This window comes from Equus quagga, chromosome 13 (assembly GCF_021613505.1).
Source record: "Equus quagga isolate Etosha38 chromosome 13, UCLA_HA_Equagga_1.0, whole genome shotgun sequence".
NCBI classification, from domain to species: domain Eukaryota; kingdom Metazoa; phylum Chordata; class Mammalia; order Perissodactyla; family Equidae; genus Equus; species Equus quagga.
Window position 1 is genome coordinate 28,496,054 of NC_060279.1, and position 19,416 is coordinate 28,515,469.

Consider the following 19,416-nt stretch of genomic DNA (forward strand, 5'->3'; position numbering starts at 1 on the left):
ACAGAGCTGAGTCTAGAGCCTCTTGACCAACACTGTGATCAACACTGGAGATTAAGCATTCAAATGAGAGGTGAGTATTGTTCTGAGAAATGTTTCAGGTTTTATAGCCAGCGAGATTTCTCAGCACTGATTAAAAAAAAAAAAAGCTTCGTATGTACTTGTTTTCTTAGTGATTGTCTGACCTCTTGTGGCTGGCTTTAGGCATTGTAGTTTCTGATAACTAATTCTTGGAAAAACAAAGAATATCCAAGTTGGCAAAATAATTAAATAAACTACTAAGAATTAAAGATATTTAAATCATAATAAAAGACTTCTTTCTTTCTTCACCAGAGTCTCAAACTCAGTTTTATGAGAATACTAATACACTTTCAAGAAACAGATAATTCTTACCTTACGAAGTTGTTGCAGAAAATAGAAAAAGGCGAGGCTGTTTAATTCACTCTATATGATTAGTATAATCATGACTCAGTAAATTATAGTCCTATTTAGTTTATGAATTTTCATGCAAAAAATATTTAATAAAATATTAACTTACTGAATCCAACAATTTATTAAATATGATACAACATGATCAAGTTAAGCAATGCAAGGATGGTACAGTATCAGCAATTTTATCAATGTAATTTACTCCTGTAATGAAGGGAAGATAGAAGGAATGTGACTATCTCAATAGATGCAGAAACAAATCACTTAATACATTTCTAAACTTTTCTGATAAAAACTCAATAGCCTTCTCAAAGGCTACAGCAAACATTATGCTTAAATGGAGAAATGTTCTAAGCATTCCATAATACTGGGGACAACACAAGAACGCGCATCATCCTAGTGACTACTGTTTAATGTATACTGGAGATCCTGGCTAATCAAGTAAACACGGAGAGTAAATAAGACTCATAAGTATTGATAGGAAAGAGAACAAAATGTTTCTATTTACAGCGACAAAATCATTTACATAGAATTTACAATTCAATTTACAATAGAATCAACAGGTAAACCAGTAAGTCTAATGAAAGTGTAAACATTTTTCTACTGCCATAGCCTGCTAGAAATGTAATAAAACATAAGACATAATTTATAACAACTAAAAATAATGAATTCAACAGAATATACAAGACTTCTATGGTGAAAATTTATGATTCCATTAAAGAACAAAAAGGATGACCTGAGTAAATAGATGTAACGTGTGTATGCATGAGAAAACATCACAAGAATGTCACTTGTCCCCTAATTACTCTACAAATTCATCGCAAGTTCATTCAAAATTCCAGAAAGATGTTTTGAGCAACTTAACATATTTATCCTGAAATGTATATGGAGGTATCAAGGTCCAGGAATAGCTAAAGCAGCCTTAAAAATAAGAGAAGGCACTTACCCTACCAGATAATAAGACACTACAAAATCAGGGCATTGGAACCATTGTGATGTATTATAAAGGAGGAACCATAAATCAGAGGGAGGAAAATGAATTATTAAGCAGGTTGAAATGGGAAAATTACCTCAATATGTGTGGAGAAATACTAAGTTGGATTCTTACCATATGCAAAGGTTAAACCCAGATTCATCATTTATTTAACAAATACTTATTGAGCATCTGCTATACGTGAAGGACTTTTCAAGACACTGGGGATATGTCAGTTAAAAAGGCAAAAGTCCTTGTCATCATTAAAACTCTGTAGAGGGTAAAAGTATAAAGCTAGTAGAAGAAAATGTAAGATAATTTTTTTCATGATCTTGGAGCGGGGAAGGTCTTAAAAAACAAGAATCAAAAAAGCACTTGATGGATTTGATTACATCATAATTAAATATGAGTGCACTTTATGACCCACCCATATAGTCCAGAGGAACTTTCTTACACTTCCATAAAGAGACTTGCACGAGGTTGCTTGTCACAGTGTTGTTTCTGGTAGCAGAGAATTGGAACGAACTTGGCTGTCTATCTCTAGAGGAATGGATAAGCAAAATGTGGTGGATGCGTACTATGGAATACCATGCATCAGACAGCGGCACTGAATTAGATGTACACTCAACAATATGAAATAGAACCAAACATAACACTGAGTGAAAATAGTAATAACAGAACTGGAGCAGTAGCACCATATCATGTATGTAAATATAAAAGGTATATATTCACAAGCAATACTGTATATTCTACAAGGGTGTGTGTATACCGAGTGCATATATCAAATAGTATAGAGCTGGTTCCATTGGAGTGGGAATTAGGGATGAAGGGAAGAAAAAGGAAATAAAACAAAAAGAAGGATCTTGTGTGGATTTATGGTGATAGTGAGTTAAGAACTAAGGAAAGTGATTAACTCAACTCTCCATACCTAAATCAAAACGAGAAAGAGAAAGATTTTTCTCCCTGTAATTGCTAAGAGATGAGATTAGAATCCAGTGATCCTTGAATTGGAAGGTATCTTGGCAGTCAGGCAGTCTAATGTCTACTCAGGACAGGAATAATTTCTCCCACATTCTTGGAAAGTACTACCCTCCACTCGAACTACAACAGAGGGCAGACTGTTAGGGTGTAGGATAGCTCTAGTGGGTTCAGAATTCTTTCTTGTATTGGGCTAAAACTGCCCTCCTGTAGACACCAACCGTTGGTCTGAGTTCTGCTGTCTGGCATTGTACCTGGTGAGTCTTCACCCTCTTTTACAGAACAACATTTCAAACCCTGGAAATAGCTGTTCTAATTTATTGTCTTCCCTCTTCCGGTCCCATGTACTCAGCTCTTTCAGCTGTTCTTCACGTGACCTGTTCAAGGTCTTCTAAAAAATTTCAGGGATTTATAGCTTGACATCAGCATCAGCTATTAAATGTGGCTTGCTCGTTTGAGAAATGTACTGAAATCCATCTGGGGACCAAGCATCATGCAAGGTGCTATGCCTGGGTGCTCAGAAAAAAGGAAATCACTTCTACAAGAGTTATAATTGAAAGAGCTTGAACTAATAGTCTTGTTCTAGCAGATTTTGAAATGTATAAATCTCCACCATCTGGAATGAATGATCATATTTTATATATTGATTCATTAAGCCATGAATTCAAAAAATACTCACTGAACATGTATTCTGTGCCAAGGATTGCTGTAGGCTCTGGAAACTGGGACATTCTTTTTTGTACCATAGAGAATCAAAGACCTAAGATCAAAACCTGGGGAGCAGGCCCGCTTCTGGTGTCCTTTACTAAACCAACTAGCAGGATTAGGATTTGGCTGCCCCAGCTCTCTGAATACGGCTGCATTTCATTTCTTCTCTACTTAGCAGTAGCTACGTATTGCTGTGACCCACAAACTCACACTTTGGGATTCCAGCCACAATGTCCGTTTGTGTTGTTTGGTAGTCTAGAGCTCCTCTCTTTAATAACTTTGAAAGATAAGGCCAGTGGGGTGAAATGAATAACTATAGTTTGAAGATGTGCGAGAGAATGGGCATCAAATTTGGTACATTCCACACTAACCAGGTCTTTATTAAAATTTTGAACCAGGAGAAAAATTCAAAGGGCCTTAGAATCAATTCCACAAACCCTTCAGGAATGTGCTTCCAGTCAGTAGCTTCTATGAACTGAGCATAGCTCTGTGCAGCACACATTTCTACACACTGTGCAGGATACAAAGGAGACTCAACCGTGCTTTGGTAGCACTTAACACTTAGTTGGGAACAAGAAGCACACATAGGAGAATATCTTAAAAATCCCACACACATCACTGTACAGAACCACATCCATGCTGCTGAAGTGGTTGGTGCACAAATGAAATCAGGCAAAATCAGGGAGAAAGTGGGTTCAGGGAAATGTTTGGCAGGAAAATCGAGATTATAAAGAAGGAGAAGAGTTAGAAGGTGAGTAGCCCAGGCTGGAGGGAGAAAGGCACTCAAGTGGATCCGGGCCACCACATGACCAAGACCAGTACAGACCAGGCAGGTGCAGAGAGTGTGTCAGCTGTTTGGGGAGGCTGGGCCCCTGATCCCTTACTGATGTTATATACATCTCCATCACTCCAGGACTTACCACCTCCACTGGGCACAACCAGGCTCAGCAGAGAGGTTGGGGCAGTGTGTATCGCCCCACCCAGACACTTGTTTTGTAGATGAAGAAATGGAGACCTAGAGAGAGGAAGAGGTTTGTCCAAAGTCAGATAGCCACAGGACTGGAACTCAGGCTCCTAACTCGCGGCCAAGTGCGTTCTCTTCTGTATGAAGCAGCCCCTCTGGTTGCCTGATTGGAGGGAGGATGTCAACGACGATGTAGTGATAGTACCTTTAACAAGTCAAGGAAATAGGTTCAGACTGTCCTATCCCAAGAAAGAAGAGTAAGAGGGGAAAAGAGGTTTTGAAGCTGCTCGTGGTGCATGCATGAGACGCAGGGACACGGGGAGTGATTTCTCTGAAGCTGGTGGACAGAACCTCTTCAGTCACCCAGACCAGGAGAGTCTGAATTGTCCTCTAAAGGTCAGCCTTCCAGATCTACATCTGCAGGAGAAGCAGGGTCACCAGTGAGAGCTGTCACCCTGTCTCTTCTCTAATTGCTTTGTCCGGAATTCTTATCTTCAAGGCAAGACATCCACATAATCACTGTTACTGTTCCCTGGGGAAAAAAAGAAGACCACCCTTGAGGCTCAACACCCAGGAGTCACATTGACCAACCGTGCTCAAGGAAAGAAGACCTCTGCCCAGCCACAGGGTGATCTTGATGACACATCAAAGTGACATTTTCAAGGTCTGAGGTACCACAGGTAGTTCTGCTGGCAAAATAGGGGATCTCTTTATAAGTCAATCATCAGAGTTTCCAGAGGCACTAGATGCCTCCATTCACCAGCAGAAAACCTGTGCCTCCCACAGAGTGAGAATATCTGAATCTTGTTGTCAGGAGGCCAAGAGAAGGAGAGAAAGAAGATGAGGCCAATGGGCAAATGGTCCCCCTTTGGTAGCCGAGGATTTGAGAGCTCACTCTGGCAGGGCTGACCAAGCATAGAGAGTTGGTGTGGCGAGGCTCTCTCCCAGTTCTTGGGAAAGATCTCTAAAGTGCTCTCTTCTTGGCATTTGTGATTATTTTATCCGTGCAACCATGGTGCAAATACTGCCACCACTCTAAGCACCCTCAGCAACTCATCTGGGTTTGCCTAAGGGCCGCAGCACAGGCACATTCTGGGGTTTCTAGCTCTGCCCCCTTTAATACTTTTTTCTTCTTTAAGTGTTGGTGGAAAAGGGCCATGGGACTACATCTGCAGCTGAGCCAATAGGAAGTGACTTTGTATGTACATGGCTGCACACTCCCCCGCATGGTGGGAGCGGGACAGAGAAACAACGGTAGAGGAGTTGTTTTTATTTTAGTCATTAAAAAGCCATGCTTAGTCTTGTTGGGGAGGTGAGAAGTTGCTGTGGCAGCCTAAAGGGCGATTTCATTGTAGACAAAGTTGAACGGGCGTGGGGTGATTTCAGGCTCCCTGGAACTCGCTGTCCTCTGCTTTCTCCCTAGCTAGCACATCTGCTTCCATCACCATCGCCTGCCCACTGATAACTGAAATCCCTTTAATTGAGAATATAACCATGCATCCATCATAAGAAAACTGAGTTAGATTGTAAATGTCTCAGGAAGTCTGAGTTAAATTCAAACTAGGCTGTAAGTGAAAGATACTAGATTATTTTCCGAGAGTGGATTTCAAGGGCTGCGGGTAAGTAAGAGTAGCTGCCCATGACATGATTTGAGAGGCCTCAGCACAGGTTCCCTGCACTCAGATTTACCGACCATCTCTCATTTTCCACCATGGCCTAATACCTTTACGGATATATCTGAAATAATTTGTGCCCTAATACTATATAAATGAACGCTTAGCAAATATTGAGCAAAATGTAACAAGATGAGCCATGGGGAGAGGTTGAAGCAATTTTCTCATTTGAAAATTATGCTAATGTGTCCATCTATTCCCGAACTTGTGTGGTTTGCACAAGGTCACAGGCTGAGTGTGAAGCCAGCTCTTCCAGAGGGCTCAGGAACCACTCTTGCTCCCCTGGCTGTCTATGCACTGAGAGTTTCTATATGTTGGCCACCTCAGGGGCTCAAAGACACAACTTCTCAACAAGGTGGAAAGTGCTCTTAGGAGGGGAAGCCTTTTGGAGATAACGTAATAAAAAATAAGGCTTTTATCTGTTTTGAGTCTACAAAGTAGGCCAGTGGTGGAAATGGGACTAAGGTTCCTTTCTGATCCCTGTTTGAGAGTTTTTACCAAAACTATCATCCAACTTTATCGTCGATCTTCTCCATCTCGGTCTGGGGCTGGTTTTCTTTATTGGCTTTGAAAGGTGAACCACCAGCCCTTGATTTGGTTTTTCAAATTTGGAGATCAATTCCCTCAGGTTTGGAAAGATCTGTTTTCGGGCGCCTTCCACAGTCTGCAAAAATACAAGGAGGAGATCACTCATCATCGTGCAATTGTGTGTGAAATGTAACACTTCCCAAAACAGCGGTTTTCTGGGCGGCCTCTGAGCTGGCAAAGCAAAAACAAGTTGCCAGCAGTTTATGCTTAAGAGCTCACACCAATTGCAATACACAAAAACGCTTGTTTTTAAGACAACCTCTGACTTGAGCTACTCTGAGTAAACAGGATTAACAATCAAGGGACCACCTCAGTCTGCAGTATTGAGTGAGCCCCATCCTTGAAATGCCTGGCCATGTCTGAGTACTAACTGATTTGGAGGGTTCTCTGTTTTGTCTAGAGTATTAAGGAATTATCCAGAATTTCCCAAAGTATGCACAACAAACAAACATTTTTAAATAAGTTGTTTTTTAGAAGACATTTTATTTTGAAATAATTTCAGACTTGAAGAAAAGTTACAAAAATATATTTTCAATTTCCATCTATATGCTTCACTCACATCCCAAATGTTATTTTATTATATTTGCTTTTTCTTCTCTCTTTCTAAATATATAAACATATATATGTATATATCTATGTCCATAGATATATATATATATACATAAAATATTCTTTTAAAAAAACCTTTTTAACCCTAAACACGTCAGTATTTCTTAAAAAAGCAAGGATGTTACATACCCACTCTACAATGATTAGAATGAGGAAATTGATCTTGATGCAATACTATATTTACTAATCTATAGACCTTATTCAAATTTTGTCCATTTGCCTCAATAATGTCCTTTTATAGCAAAAGAAAAATTTCCTATGTATGTATGTATGTGTGTGTGTGTTTGGGGATCATTGTATGTTCTAAACTCTTTCAGATATTCACAATGAACATTAGCATATTGACGATGCTGAGAAATCTTGCAGTAAAAAATCTATTTAACCCTGTGTGCTAGTGTTTCAGAAAGATTATTTCCGAATTCTCTGTTAGTAATTAAAGATTCAGTTACATTGGTTATACTCTGCTCCCTAAGCCAGAGAAGTAAATTCAAAAGGAGCAAAACAGTTTTGCTGCTTACCTCTCAGTAAACCAGAAAAATTAAAGGAATTCCCAAGACTGCTAGTTGACTGTGGCTTCCCTTTGTATTTTCATACGACTATGGAGCCCACTTGACTTCCCAGACTTTCAGACCTCTCCCCACCTTCCCTTTCTACCTCCATCCTGGTCATTGTTTAGTCTTCTAATTCAACAGTGGTCATACATGGAGTCCAGGTTGGTGCGTTTGCCCACTAGAGGAACCAGGGTCAAATGCCTCTACAATTTTGAATAACAGCCTTGGTTATTAAAAAATAGGACCAGACTCATGTCTTCCTATGTCTCTCAGAGAAAGACAAGATTAGCTCTTGATCTGACTCTAACTGTGCATGGCCCTTCCCTTTTTAGAATGCCTTCACATGGCCACATCTCATATTCAAGAGGTAATCTCAGGTTCTTCCCTCCCAACTTTTTGTCATTGTTGTCATTGCAGGAGTTCTTATTATATTCTTACCTGTATAATGTACCCATATTTCTCTTTGAAGATTCGGTATGTGTAGACAAAACTTTTAAACCTGTGGAAAGATGACTGTGTGAATCATAACATTCTTATAAGCAAAACCACATAACCTATACCACTATATTTTGTGTGCAACGCCTTTGTCAATCTTGGATCCCGAAAAGAAACTGATCGTTTTCAGGCTTTCTCATCTGTGAGACTTTGAAAGAGACAGAGGTTTTGAAATGAGGACCTTTGTTCTGGTGGTGGAAGTCTAGGCTGTAGCAAAGAGCATAAGGAGACAGAATTTACAATCTCCAAGTTCTTGGTGCTTCTCGCTAGTTTTTTCACTCAGCTCTAAGTTGAAACAACAAACTAAATACCACTGAGCCATTCCTATATTGTTTATTAAATGATGTGTCAATCTCATTAGAGGGAGCATCACTAAAATGGAGAAGGTTGGGAATTTTGTCCAAGGAAGTGATTGCGCTCTTGCTCCTCATTGGAACAGGCACCACTGTCTAGGTAAGCTAACCAGAATTTAGATAACAGATCCAATCTAGCAACTTCTGAAACAAGAAATAGCATACCTTACCATAGTTCTTCAATTCCAAAATGTCATCAATCGTAAGATACAGTATCAATTTAATGATAGCTTTCCAGGAGAAAAATGCATATGTTAAATATCTTTAAACATGTTCTGATTAAACATGTTCTGATTCCACAGAAATATTAAAATGTAAAAAATGAGAATCAAAGACATTGACATGAGGTTCAAATTATCTGATTGATCCCCTCCTACTTGCATCCATGTCGAAGAATCAAATGACTGATCTTTTGACTGAATTGGGAAGTCAGACACTACGTATGGTTTTAAGGTGCAGGAGACTTCATTGCTGTCTGTCTGGAGACTTCAGCAATTGACTTCCCAATCCCAAGTTTTTGTGGAGTTTCCTAAGGCCGGAATAAGCCAGTGGGTGTCCCCAAATCACATGCATTTATTGTGGAATGTTTACCAAAAAAAAAACGCTATAAAAGATTACATAGCAGTGAGATTAGTATCCATATTATATGACTATGATATTATTGGGTAACTTTATTTTTAATACTTGCTGTTCTAATTGCTATTTTATATACGCCATTTATAAAACTTTTAAGAGAAACATGGCTTTTCAGCGTGCATTTACACTAAGGAGAGGTGAAAAAATCATGCTTACCCTAGGCCTACTGCCCCCATCACAGTGATGACGGGGGAGCCCTTCCTTAACCCCCAACACTTGCAGTCTTGCTTCCACTCTCTCTGCCTTAAATCCATTGGGCTAATCTCATCATGCCCTTTATCTCTGTTTGTCGGTCATTTACAAGGACCCCAGTATTGCAGGTCATCTTTTTATCCTGTTTTCTAATCCTGCGAGGCTCTGCACACCCTCTGTTGTGTTCCTTTCTCCCCAGCTCCTGAAATCCTTCCACTGTGCTCTCTGGAATTCAAAGTCGACCATCATCAAAATCCCCCATCTCTTTAACGTGTTCTCTAATTGTCCCTGTCACCTTCTTGCTCTAAAGGAAACTTGACTCTGCTCTGAGGACACCACTTCCCCTGCATCCCTCTAAAAGGCTGCTGCTGCGTCCCACGGCTCTCTCAACTGCAGGGCCTAGAGGTGAGGCCAGTGTTCTCCTTGCTCTATGGTTCTTCACTGTGGTTTCGCTTCTTCCTCCAAATCCTCAGCTCTGAGTTTCATGCGGTTAGATTATATCACTTACTACCCCTCATTGTTGCTGACATCTCCTGATCCCTGGGTTATTGTCACTCATTTCTCCAGGTTTTAGCTCCTAGCTCACTGTAACTATCTTCAATACTATTTCTGCCTAACTTTTCAGCAATTTCAATTCACGTGTTTCTTATCCTTCTACACTCCAATTTCTCAGTTCCTTGAATTCCTCTCCTCCAGTGATTTTGTCCTCCACCTACATCAGCCACTCACTCCCACGTTCATAACTAGGACTGGTTACATAATTTATGGGGCCCAGGGCAAAATGAAGATGTAAGGCCCCTTGTTAAAAAATTACTAGGAATTTCAAGATGGTGACAGCAAAGCATTAAACCAAGTACTGGGCATAGGTTGAAGCTAGTCCTGCTCATAACTTTGACCTTGTAATTGCCAGTAACTGCAACTCTTTCATGATGTGAATTTCATGTATTCCACTCTCTTTACCCTACTTCCCATCTTTCCAGATCCCTTCCTCTAGTATGCTGACCCCAAGAATCCCTTGATTGCATAGACCCTCCAATCCATTGATCCTACCACTTTTCACTGTTTCTCACTTCTTCACTCCCTTCTTTACCCAGGTAAATTGCTTGTCCACCATTATAATATACTCCTTTACCATCTTTCACTTTATTTACTCCATTAGCAAAACCAAAACCCTGATTAAGCCCAGCTCTCTACAGCCATATGCAGCTGGGGAGAAATACGCAGCTATGTTGACTGATCTCACTTTAGATTAATGATCACAAACCTCGAGTGGGCTCTTGGCCTTCAGGCAATAATTTTCTTTCATATTCTTCTCAACAATGATTCTACACCATCTCCTTTCTTCTTAAATCCTCAACACATCACTCTTAACTGATAATTTCACTGAGAAATGATTAAAGCAATCAGAAGAGAATTTCCAGAGTCCCATCACTACACCTATTAGCAAACACATTTGTATACTCTGCCTTTATTACAATAGATGAACTTTGCATGTGGCTCTCTAAAGCTAATCCCTCCCATCTCCACTGGATGCGATCTGCTTTAATCTATTCAAGGCCATAGTTCTACCAATTTTTTCCTCTTTCTCTCACATCATTAATTATTATCCTTTACACAACAGCCAGAGTGGTCCTTTAAAAAATGTGAGTCAGAGCGAGGTCCAAGATGCTAGTGTAGGAAGATCCTGAACTCATCTCCTCCCACGGACGCACTGAATCTACTGCTACATATGGCTCATTTCCTTCTAAAGAAGATCTGAAAACAAGGTGAACTGTTTCTCCACAACAAAGGATAAAAGGACCACATGAGAGAGGTAAAACAGGCAGAGACATGGTAACGGTAGTAGGTCAAACACTTATAAAGCTACTATGAAGGTTGAAAGACAAAAGTAGTAAAGTTAATTAAAACTACAATAATTAGTTAAGGATATATACAATAAACAGATGTAAAATGTCACATCAAAAACAAAATATGTGTGTGGAGGAGGTAAAAATGTAGAGGTTTGGAATGTGTTAAAATTTAAGAGGCTATCAACTTAAAATAGACTGATATATACAAAAATAATATGTGTGCACTTCATTGTAACCACAAAACAAAAATGTATAATAAATACACAAAAGAAAGCGAGAAAGGAATCTAAACACAACATTAAAGCAAATCATCAAAACACAAGGAGAGAAAGAAGGAGAAGAAAGGAAGTCAGAGGAACTACAAAAACAGCCAGAAAACCAATAAAAAAATGGCAATAGGTACACACCTATCAATAATTACTTTAAATGTAAGTGGACTAAATTCTCCAATCAAAAGACATAGAGTGGTTGTGTAACTGCTAATCACACATTGCTGATTATTAACCTATAAGGTAACCAAGCTATTGTACAAAGGCCACAGGGACAGGTTTGAACACATCTAAGCAGGTTCTCAAATCTGACATGAAACTTTGTTGACATTAGAATGAGTTATTTTCCAGGAAGCAAAAGGGATAGGAAAGCCACCAGAGACCAAAACCCATTGTTAAGGAAGGAAATAATTTTGGACCTTGTGGGCAGAAAATAAGATGAGAAGTCTGGAGAATGGATGCCAGAAATAGCCTGACCCCCTTCTTATTCTCCCCTCCTCCCTATATAACAGCCTCAAGATTTTGTGCTTGCTTATATGATCTTTGGGACATGAGTCCAACATCTTCTGATTTTGCTAGCTAATTGAATAAATCCCTTTCTCAACCACTGACTCATCTTGGAATTGATTGGCATCAGGTTGCAGTGAGCAGAACGAGCCTTTTCTTGGTTACAGTTGAACAGATAAAAAATCAAGACTCATCTATATACTGTCTATAAGAGACTCACTTCAGAAGTAAGAACAAACACAAACTGAAAGTGAAGGGATAGTAAAAGATATTCTATGCAAATGCAAATGAAAAGAAAACTGGTGTAGCTATACTCATATCAGACAAAATAGATGTTAAAACAAAGACTGTAATAAAAGACAAAGAAGGGCATTACATAATGATAAAGGGGTCAATCCAGCAAGAATATATAACATTTACAAATATATATGCACCAACATAGGAGCACCAAAATATATAAAGAAAATGTTAACAGACCTAAAGGGAGAAATTGACAGGAATACAATAGTAGCAGGGGACTTTAACATCTCACTTACATCAATGGATAGATGATCCAGACAGAAAATCAATAAAGAAACACCAGCCTTAAATGTATCATTAGATCAAATGGACTTAATAGATACATACAGAACATTCCATCCAAAAGCAGCGGAATACACATTCTTCTCAAGTGCACATGGAACATTCTTCAGGATAGATCACATGTTACGATACAAAATGAGTCTCAATAAATTCAAGAAGATTGAAATCATATCAAGTATCTTTTCCAACCACGATGGTATGAAACTAGAAATCAGTTATAAAAGAAAACTGGAAAAACTACAACTATATGGTGATTAAGCAACATGTTACTGAAGAAATACTGGGTCATAAAAGAAATCAAAGGAAAAATAAAAAAATACTAGAGACGAATGAAAATAGAAATATGACATACCAAAATCTAAGGGATGTGGTAAATGTGGTTCTGAGAGGGAAGTTCATAGCAATACAGGCTTACCTCAAGAAATAAGAAAATCACAAATAAAAAAATCTAACTTTATGCTTAAAGGAACTAGAAAAAAAAGAACAAAGTCCAAAGTTAGTAGAAGGAAGGAAATAATAAAGATCAGAATGGAACTAAATGAAATAGAGACTAAAAAGACAATAGGAAAGATTAGTGTAGCTAAGAGCTGGTTCTTTGAAGAGATAAACAAAATTGACAAACTTTTAGCTAGACTCACTGAGAAAAGAAGATAGAGGGCTCAAATAAATAAAATCAGAAGTGAAAGAGAAGTTACAACTGATACCACAGAAATACACAGGATCATAAGAGATTGCTGTGAACAACTGTATATCACCAAAGTGGACAACCTAGAAGAAATGGATAAATTCCTAGAAACATACAGTCTTCCAAGACTGAATCATGATGAAATAGAAAATCTGAATAGACCAATTACTAGTAAGGAGATTGAATCGTAATCAAAAACCTCCCAACAAACAAAACTCCATGACTAGATGGTTTCACAGGTGAATTCTACCAAACATTCAAAGAATAGTGCCTATCCTTCTCAAACTCTTCCAAAATATTGAAGAGGAGGGAATGCTTCCAAACTCATGTTACAAGACCAGCATCAGTCTGATACCAAAACCAGATAAGGGCACCACAAAAAAAGAGAAAATTACAGGCCAATATCCCTGATGAACATAGATGCAAAAATCCTCAACAAAACATTAGCTAACCAAATTCAACAATACATTAAAAGGATCATACACTATGATCAAATGGGATTTATTCCAGAGATGTATGGATAGTTCAATATCTGTAAATCAATTACCATAATATACCACATTAACAAAATGAAAGATAAAAATCATATAATCATCTCAATAGATAAGTAAGTCATGGGAATATGATGTACAACATGGGGAATATAGTCAATAATATTTTATTAACTTTGCATGGTGGCAGATGGTAACTAGACTTTTTGTGATGATCATTGCACAGCATATACAAATGCCAAATCACTGTATTATACACCTGAAACTAACAAAATATTGTAAGTCAATTATACTTCAATAGTAAAAAAATGTGAGTCAGATTGCGCTACTCCTCTGCACAAGAATCTGGTCAATTTTAAAGAAGAAAAATAAGATTGGCTATGTGTTTGTTTGTGGTAGCGGTGAGGGGGCAGTGTTTCTGTCTTAACGGGTCTCAATTCTTCTTATAAAGCTATAATTAACCTATCAAGGACCTGGTTCCAGAGTAGAAAAGATATTAATGGAATAAAATAGAAAGCCTAGAAACAAACCCATGTATGTATGAAAACTTGCTATGTGATAGAGTTGGCACAGCTGATCAGTGACGATGGGATGGACTATTTGTTAAATGGCAATGGCAATGTTATCATGTGGAAACAGATAAAATTGGATCCCTACCTCACACTCTAATTGAAGACCCAATTATGAAAAAACAAAACATTCAGCTTAGGAGAAACAAATGTAAGTGAACAACTTAATGACCTTGAGTTAAGGAAGGAGTTCTTAAATCACAAAAAGTACAAGCTGTAAGAAAAGATTAATAAACTTACTATATTAAAATTAAAACTTCTGTTTATCGAAATATACCATTATCAAAGTGAAAAGTCCACTGACTGAGAGAAAACAATTGCAACAATAATATACAATAAGAACACTAGTGTACAACAAGGAAAAGACAAATGGAATGGCCAATAAAAGTATGAAAAGATGCAGGACTGGCCCTGTGGCCGAGTGGTTAAGTTCGCGCGCTCTGCTGCAGGCGGCCCAGTGTTTCGTTGGTTCGAATCCTGGGTGTGGACACGGCACTGCTCATCAAACCACGCTGAGGCAGCATCCCACATGCCACAACTAGAAGGACCCACAACGAAGAGTATACAACTATGTACCGGGGGCCTTTGGGGAGAAAAAGGAAAAAAAATAAAATCTTTACAGAAAAAAAAAGTATGAAAAGATGCTTCACTTCACTGTGAATCAGGGAAAAACAAATTAAACCACAATTAGATATCATTTCATATCAGATTGGCAAAGATTTAAGAGTTTACTAATGAGAAATATTGACTGTTATGTGGAGCTATACAAAGTTTTATATACTACTAATGGCAGTGTAATTAGATACTGATGTCTTAGGGAGCAATCTGGCAAAATTTAGTAAAGCTGAAATGTGTACAATCTATGAGCCCAAATATCTGCTCTTTGAGATTGCAATATTGGAACAAAACTGAAATGCCAATATTTTATTATTTATTAAAAGCAAAGATCATTGAATGTATTTAATAAAAATTGTAAATATATTATAAAATATCAAGTAAACGTAAATATTGAAAATACATATTTTCTAATATGAATGATAATTAGATTAAATTAATTAAAATATATTATTCAAAAAATGATAAATTAAACACTTTATAAAACCTATTAAATTAAAAGTAATAATGAAAAATTTGAAATAAAATAGCTTTTTTTAGTGCAATTTTGAGATGAAGAGGGAGGGATGAGGGCAGGAGAGGGCAGGAGCAGGGAGAGAGGATGTATCAGTGGTGTCCTCATTGAGTTCTGAGGATTTTTTTGTGCAAATTTTTCCATCTGTTGGAAAAGCTCTTGATCTGTTTACATTAGTTTGGGAATGGTAAAGATATAAGTATAAGCTAACTTTAAATATTTTCCTTTAATTTGTTCATCTTCAAACAATCTCATCTCTTGTTCTGCAACTTTGAAAAAAACCTGTTTTGAACATTTTGGGTCTTTATAGGAGCTGATAACTTTTTATTGAAAGCAAGCTACAGAGTTCATTGTTTAAACCTTTAGTAATCTCAGTGGTTAACTTTCTACGTTCCACATGCTTACCTCTTCAGAAACAACCTTTATCCAAACACAAAAACAAAACAATAACAGATAAACAGGGCTCACCACTAAGTATTTGTTATCTTTGCCATCAACCTCACCCCTTTGGAAGCATACTATTTTGTGGTAAAGGCTATCTATGTTTTTATTCTCTGGTAATTCTCTTTTAGGGAGGTTTCACTTTTTTCAATATTCAGAAAAAGTTCTAGATGCTTCAAAAAACAGTCTTAAAATGAATATAGTCTAAAAGTTTGTCTCCCCAATGTTTCCCCCTGTGCCTTTAGGAGGATCGGGTGGGGGAAGGGTGACTACAGGCTGATTCTCATGGGCAAAGAGGAGTGATGGGTAGATTGGGTTTACTTGGTGTATTCCTCTCTTAACAGGTCTCAAGTCTTATAAAACCATGATAACCAACATCACAATATCCTCACTATCCACATACCACAATAATCAGCCACATGCTCTTTGCCATCTGAGGCTTCGCTCAAAGACCTGGTGGTGCAAGGTAGTTGAGTTGAGGATTCAGGGCACCAAGTGCTTCAGGGCACTTTGGGGCAGGATGCTCCGCCAGAGGGAAGGGAGTGGAACTTTTGAAAAAGATCAGCCATTACTATCCAAACACACCATTTATCATACTGAATTTTAATTATCCATTTACTTGTCTGTGATTAGCACTTGGCTGTGAGTTCCACAAGGCCAGAATTATGTCTGTTTTGTTTACTCTAGCACATTGCCTGTCTCATAGTACATACTCAATAAATATTTGTTGAGTTGCTTTGAATTATGTTAACAAGAAATGTACCAAGCCTATAATGAAAAGTCTTACCAAGAGACATAAAAGAACACTTCACAGAGTAAAAGGAGATGCAACGTTTTAGAATAGAAAGATTGAATATTGTAAAAATATTAATTATCAAATTGTACTTTTTTTTACATTCCTAGCTCCAACTGGCCACTGAACTCGAGACTCAGTTATCCAGCTGTTGACAACATCTCCTCTTGGATGTCTACTAGACATTTCAACTTAACGTGTTCAATACCAGATATCCCTGTGCTGGATATTTTCTGTATCTCCATATCCTCTTTCTAACATTCCCCGCTCTGCTCTGTGCTCTGACCTTGCCTTCAAGCTTCTGATTGGGTTCACCATGGGAGACATATGCAAACAGCATGTATGGAGATAGATATAAGAGTGTTAACCAGGAAGGATGAAATAAAGATGAGTCTGGCTGAATTTGTCAGTAAAGGCACACTCACCCAGGATTCAGAATTTAATGTACTATCTCATGCATCTCAGAGTGGCATAAATATTCTGCTAGACTAGTTATTTGAAGCATGGATTCAATAATGGCCTATATTCAAGAGAGATCAAAATGCCAAAACTTCCCTGGCAGTCTATAGAGAAAGGAGTTGGAAGACTCAGGGAGATGGGAATGTTGTGATGAATCTATTTACGGAAACTGCTTAGTCATTTCTCACCGCCCCCCCCACCCCCCGCCTAGGTGTCTGAAGGACAGCATCCTCATGATGCACTAAAAAATACATAGTGAGGAGAGCACCAGTGTCTTTAAAACCTGTAGCTACCTGCTATGAGCTGGGGTTGACAGTGGGAAATTCTGCAATGAAATTGGGTGCCTTGATTTCAGTGGAAATAATGGGACCCAGGAATAGTAGCAGTCAGGTGTTAGCACGCAAATGAGAGACAAAGAGGTCACAAGTATCATGAGAAGCCAGAGGGATGTAACAGTATAAGAGCAGTTTGCTCTACAAGGATCTGTGTTGATGTCTAATAGATTCACTTGATTCCAAGGCATGGAAGAGAAGGGCAACCTAAAGTGCTGTTTGATATAAATGCAGAGAGAGAATGTCTATGTCTGGTGGCAGAACCCTGCCTTGAGTCACATACTAGGGATTCTTGCATCTCTTACCCAATTTACATACTTCATCCTGTTCACAGGCCCAGAGCCCTTTTGAAAGGGATGCTGGATTTGAAAGGAATATGACCACTCTTCTCCAAGACTTTCCCAGGAGAACCTGCAGCATTAACCAGCGGCAGTGCGTACTGAGAAAAGGAATGATACCCAATATTTTTGAGAGTTATTTGATACTAGCTCTGAGCTGACACTGATCCCTGGAGACCCCAAATGTTCCCATGGTCCACCAGTTCAGAGGCAGAACTTGTGAGAGTCAGATGATAGAAGAAAGCTTTGCCTGAGTCCATTTCAAGTAGATCCAGTGGGACCAAAGGACAATCCTATGGTTATTTCCAAAGTTCCAGAATGTAGTTATGCACTTAGAAATTGGGAGAATCTTTTAATTGTTTCTCTGATTCATAGAATGATGACTATTGTAGTAAGAAGAAGCTCCTACAACTGGGCTCATCTGTCAAGAAAGTAAACTAAAAGCAATTTCACATTCCTGAAAGAAATTTCTGTACTAAAGACACTATTAAAATCAAGAAATATGCAGTGTGTTGATTCCTACCACATTCTCATTTAACTCATTTATTTCACCAGTGCAAACACCAAATGTGTCTTGGAGAATTACTGTGAATTATTATAACCTCAAACAAAGATTATTGTGTTTACAGCTGAAGTTCCAAATGTGCTTCTTTTTGTGGATAAAATAATCACAGTTCTGGCACCTAGATATAGGAAAAGATTTGCTGTAGATCAAATAAAAGCAAGCTATCTAGATAGCTAGCTAAAGTTCCTAATGGCAAGGTAGTCAGAACCAGTTTGCCTTCATTTGATGGCAGGAACGGCAGTACACAGTCATGGCTTTACATCAAAGATGTGTCGTTTCTCTTTCTCTGGCATGAAACAACCCAGAAGGACCTTCATTATCATAATATCCTATAAAATATGATGTTGGTTCATTTCTAGGTCTGTTTCTATTAACATTTCTCCTCATTATGGATTGTATTTCCTGCCTCTATTCATACCTGGTAAATTTTGATTGGGGGCCAGACATAGTGGATTTTACCTTATCTGATGCTGGATATTTCTGTATTCCTATAAATATTCTTGAACTTTGTTCTGGGATTCAGTTAAGCTCCTTAGAAATAGTCTGATCTTTTAGGGGCTGGTTTTAAAGCTCTATTAGATGAGACAAGAGCAGCCTTGAATCTAGAGTTAATCCTGTTCCACTACTGAGTCAATATCCTTCGAGTACTCTAACTGATGCCCATGAATTATGAGATTTCTTCTCATTTGCTGAGAAAATAACTGCTTTGAGATCAGTGTAAGCTCCAGAACTTCTTCCCTTGGCTCCTTTTGGGTGATTTTTTTTTTACCCCACCTTGGATACATTCCTCACAGACATGGGATATTCAGCACTAAGCTGAAGATTCAAGGAACCTCTTTGTAGATCTCTGGAGCTCTTTCTCTTCTGTATTCTCCTCTCATAAACTCCAGGTGCCTTGGCCTTCCTGGACTCCTAGCTCTATCTCATCAACTCAGGGAGATCATTAGGCTCCATCTGGGTAGATAAGGACATTAATACAGTTATTAAAATTATCTTGGATGTTCAAGAATGTAGAGGAAAGATAGAGCTTGTTAAGTAGAAACATGGAAGACATCAAAGAGACAGCTAAATTGAAATTCTAGAGGTAAAACCTACATTGTCCAAGATTAAGCATACTGGATGGGATTAGCAGCAAATTTCACATTACAGAAGAAACTAGTGAACTTGAAGACAAAGCAATAGAAACTACCCAAAATGAAAATCAGAGAGAAAAAAAGACTGAAACAATAAATTGAAAACCAGTGAGCTGTAGAACAACTT

The 19,416-nt window shown here is 38.3% G+C and overlaps 1 protein-coding gene across 1 annotated transcript in view; it reads right to left on the reverse strand.

Annotated features, from left to right (window-relative positions):
• Positions 1–526: 526 nt before the first annotated feature.
• The window catches only part of SH2D1B (SH2 domain containing 1B), an 85,997-nt gene continuing 67,107 nt past the window's right edge, over positions 527–19,416 (reverse strand). The window contains exons 3-5 of the mRNA XM_046680488.1: positions 7,909–7,969; positions 6,221–6,386; positions 527–4,581 (exon numbers count right to left, since the gene is read on the reverse strand). Of these exons, the coding sequence (XP_046536444.1) occupies positions 4,544–4,581; positions 6,221–6,386; positions 7,909–7,969 (265 nt within the window). The 3' untranslated portion in view covers positions 527–4,543. The remainder of the gene's footprint in view (positions 4,582–6,220; positions 6,387–7,908; positions 7,970–19,416) is intronic.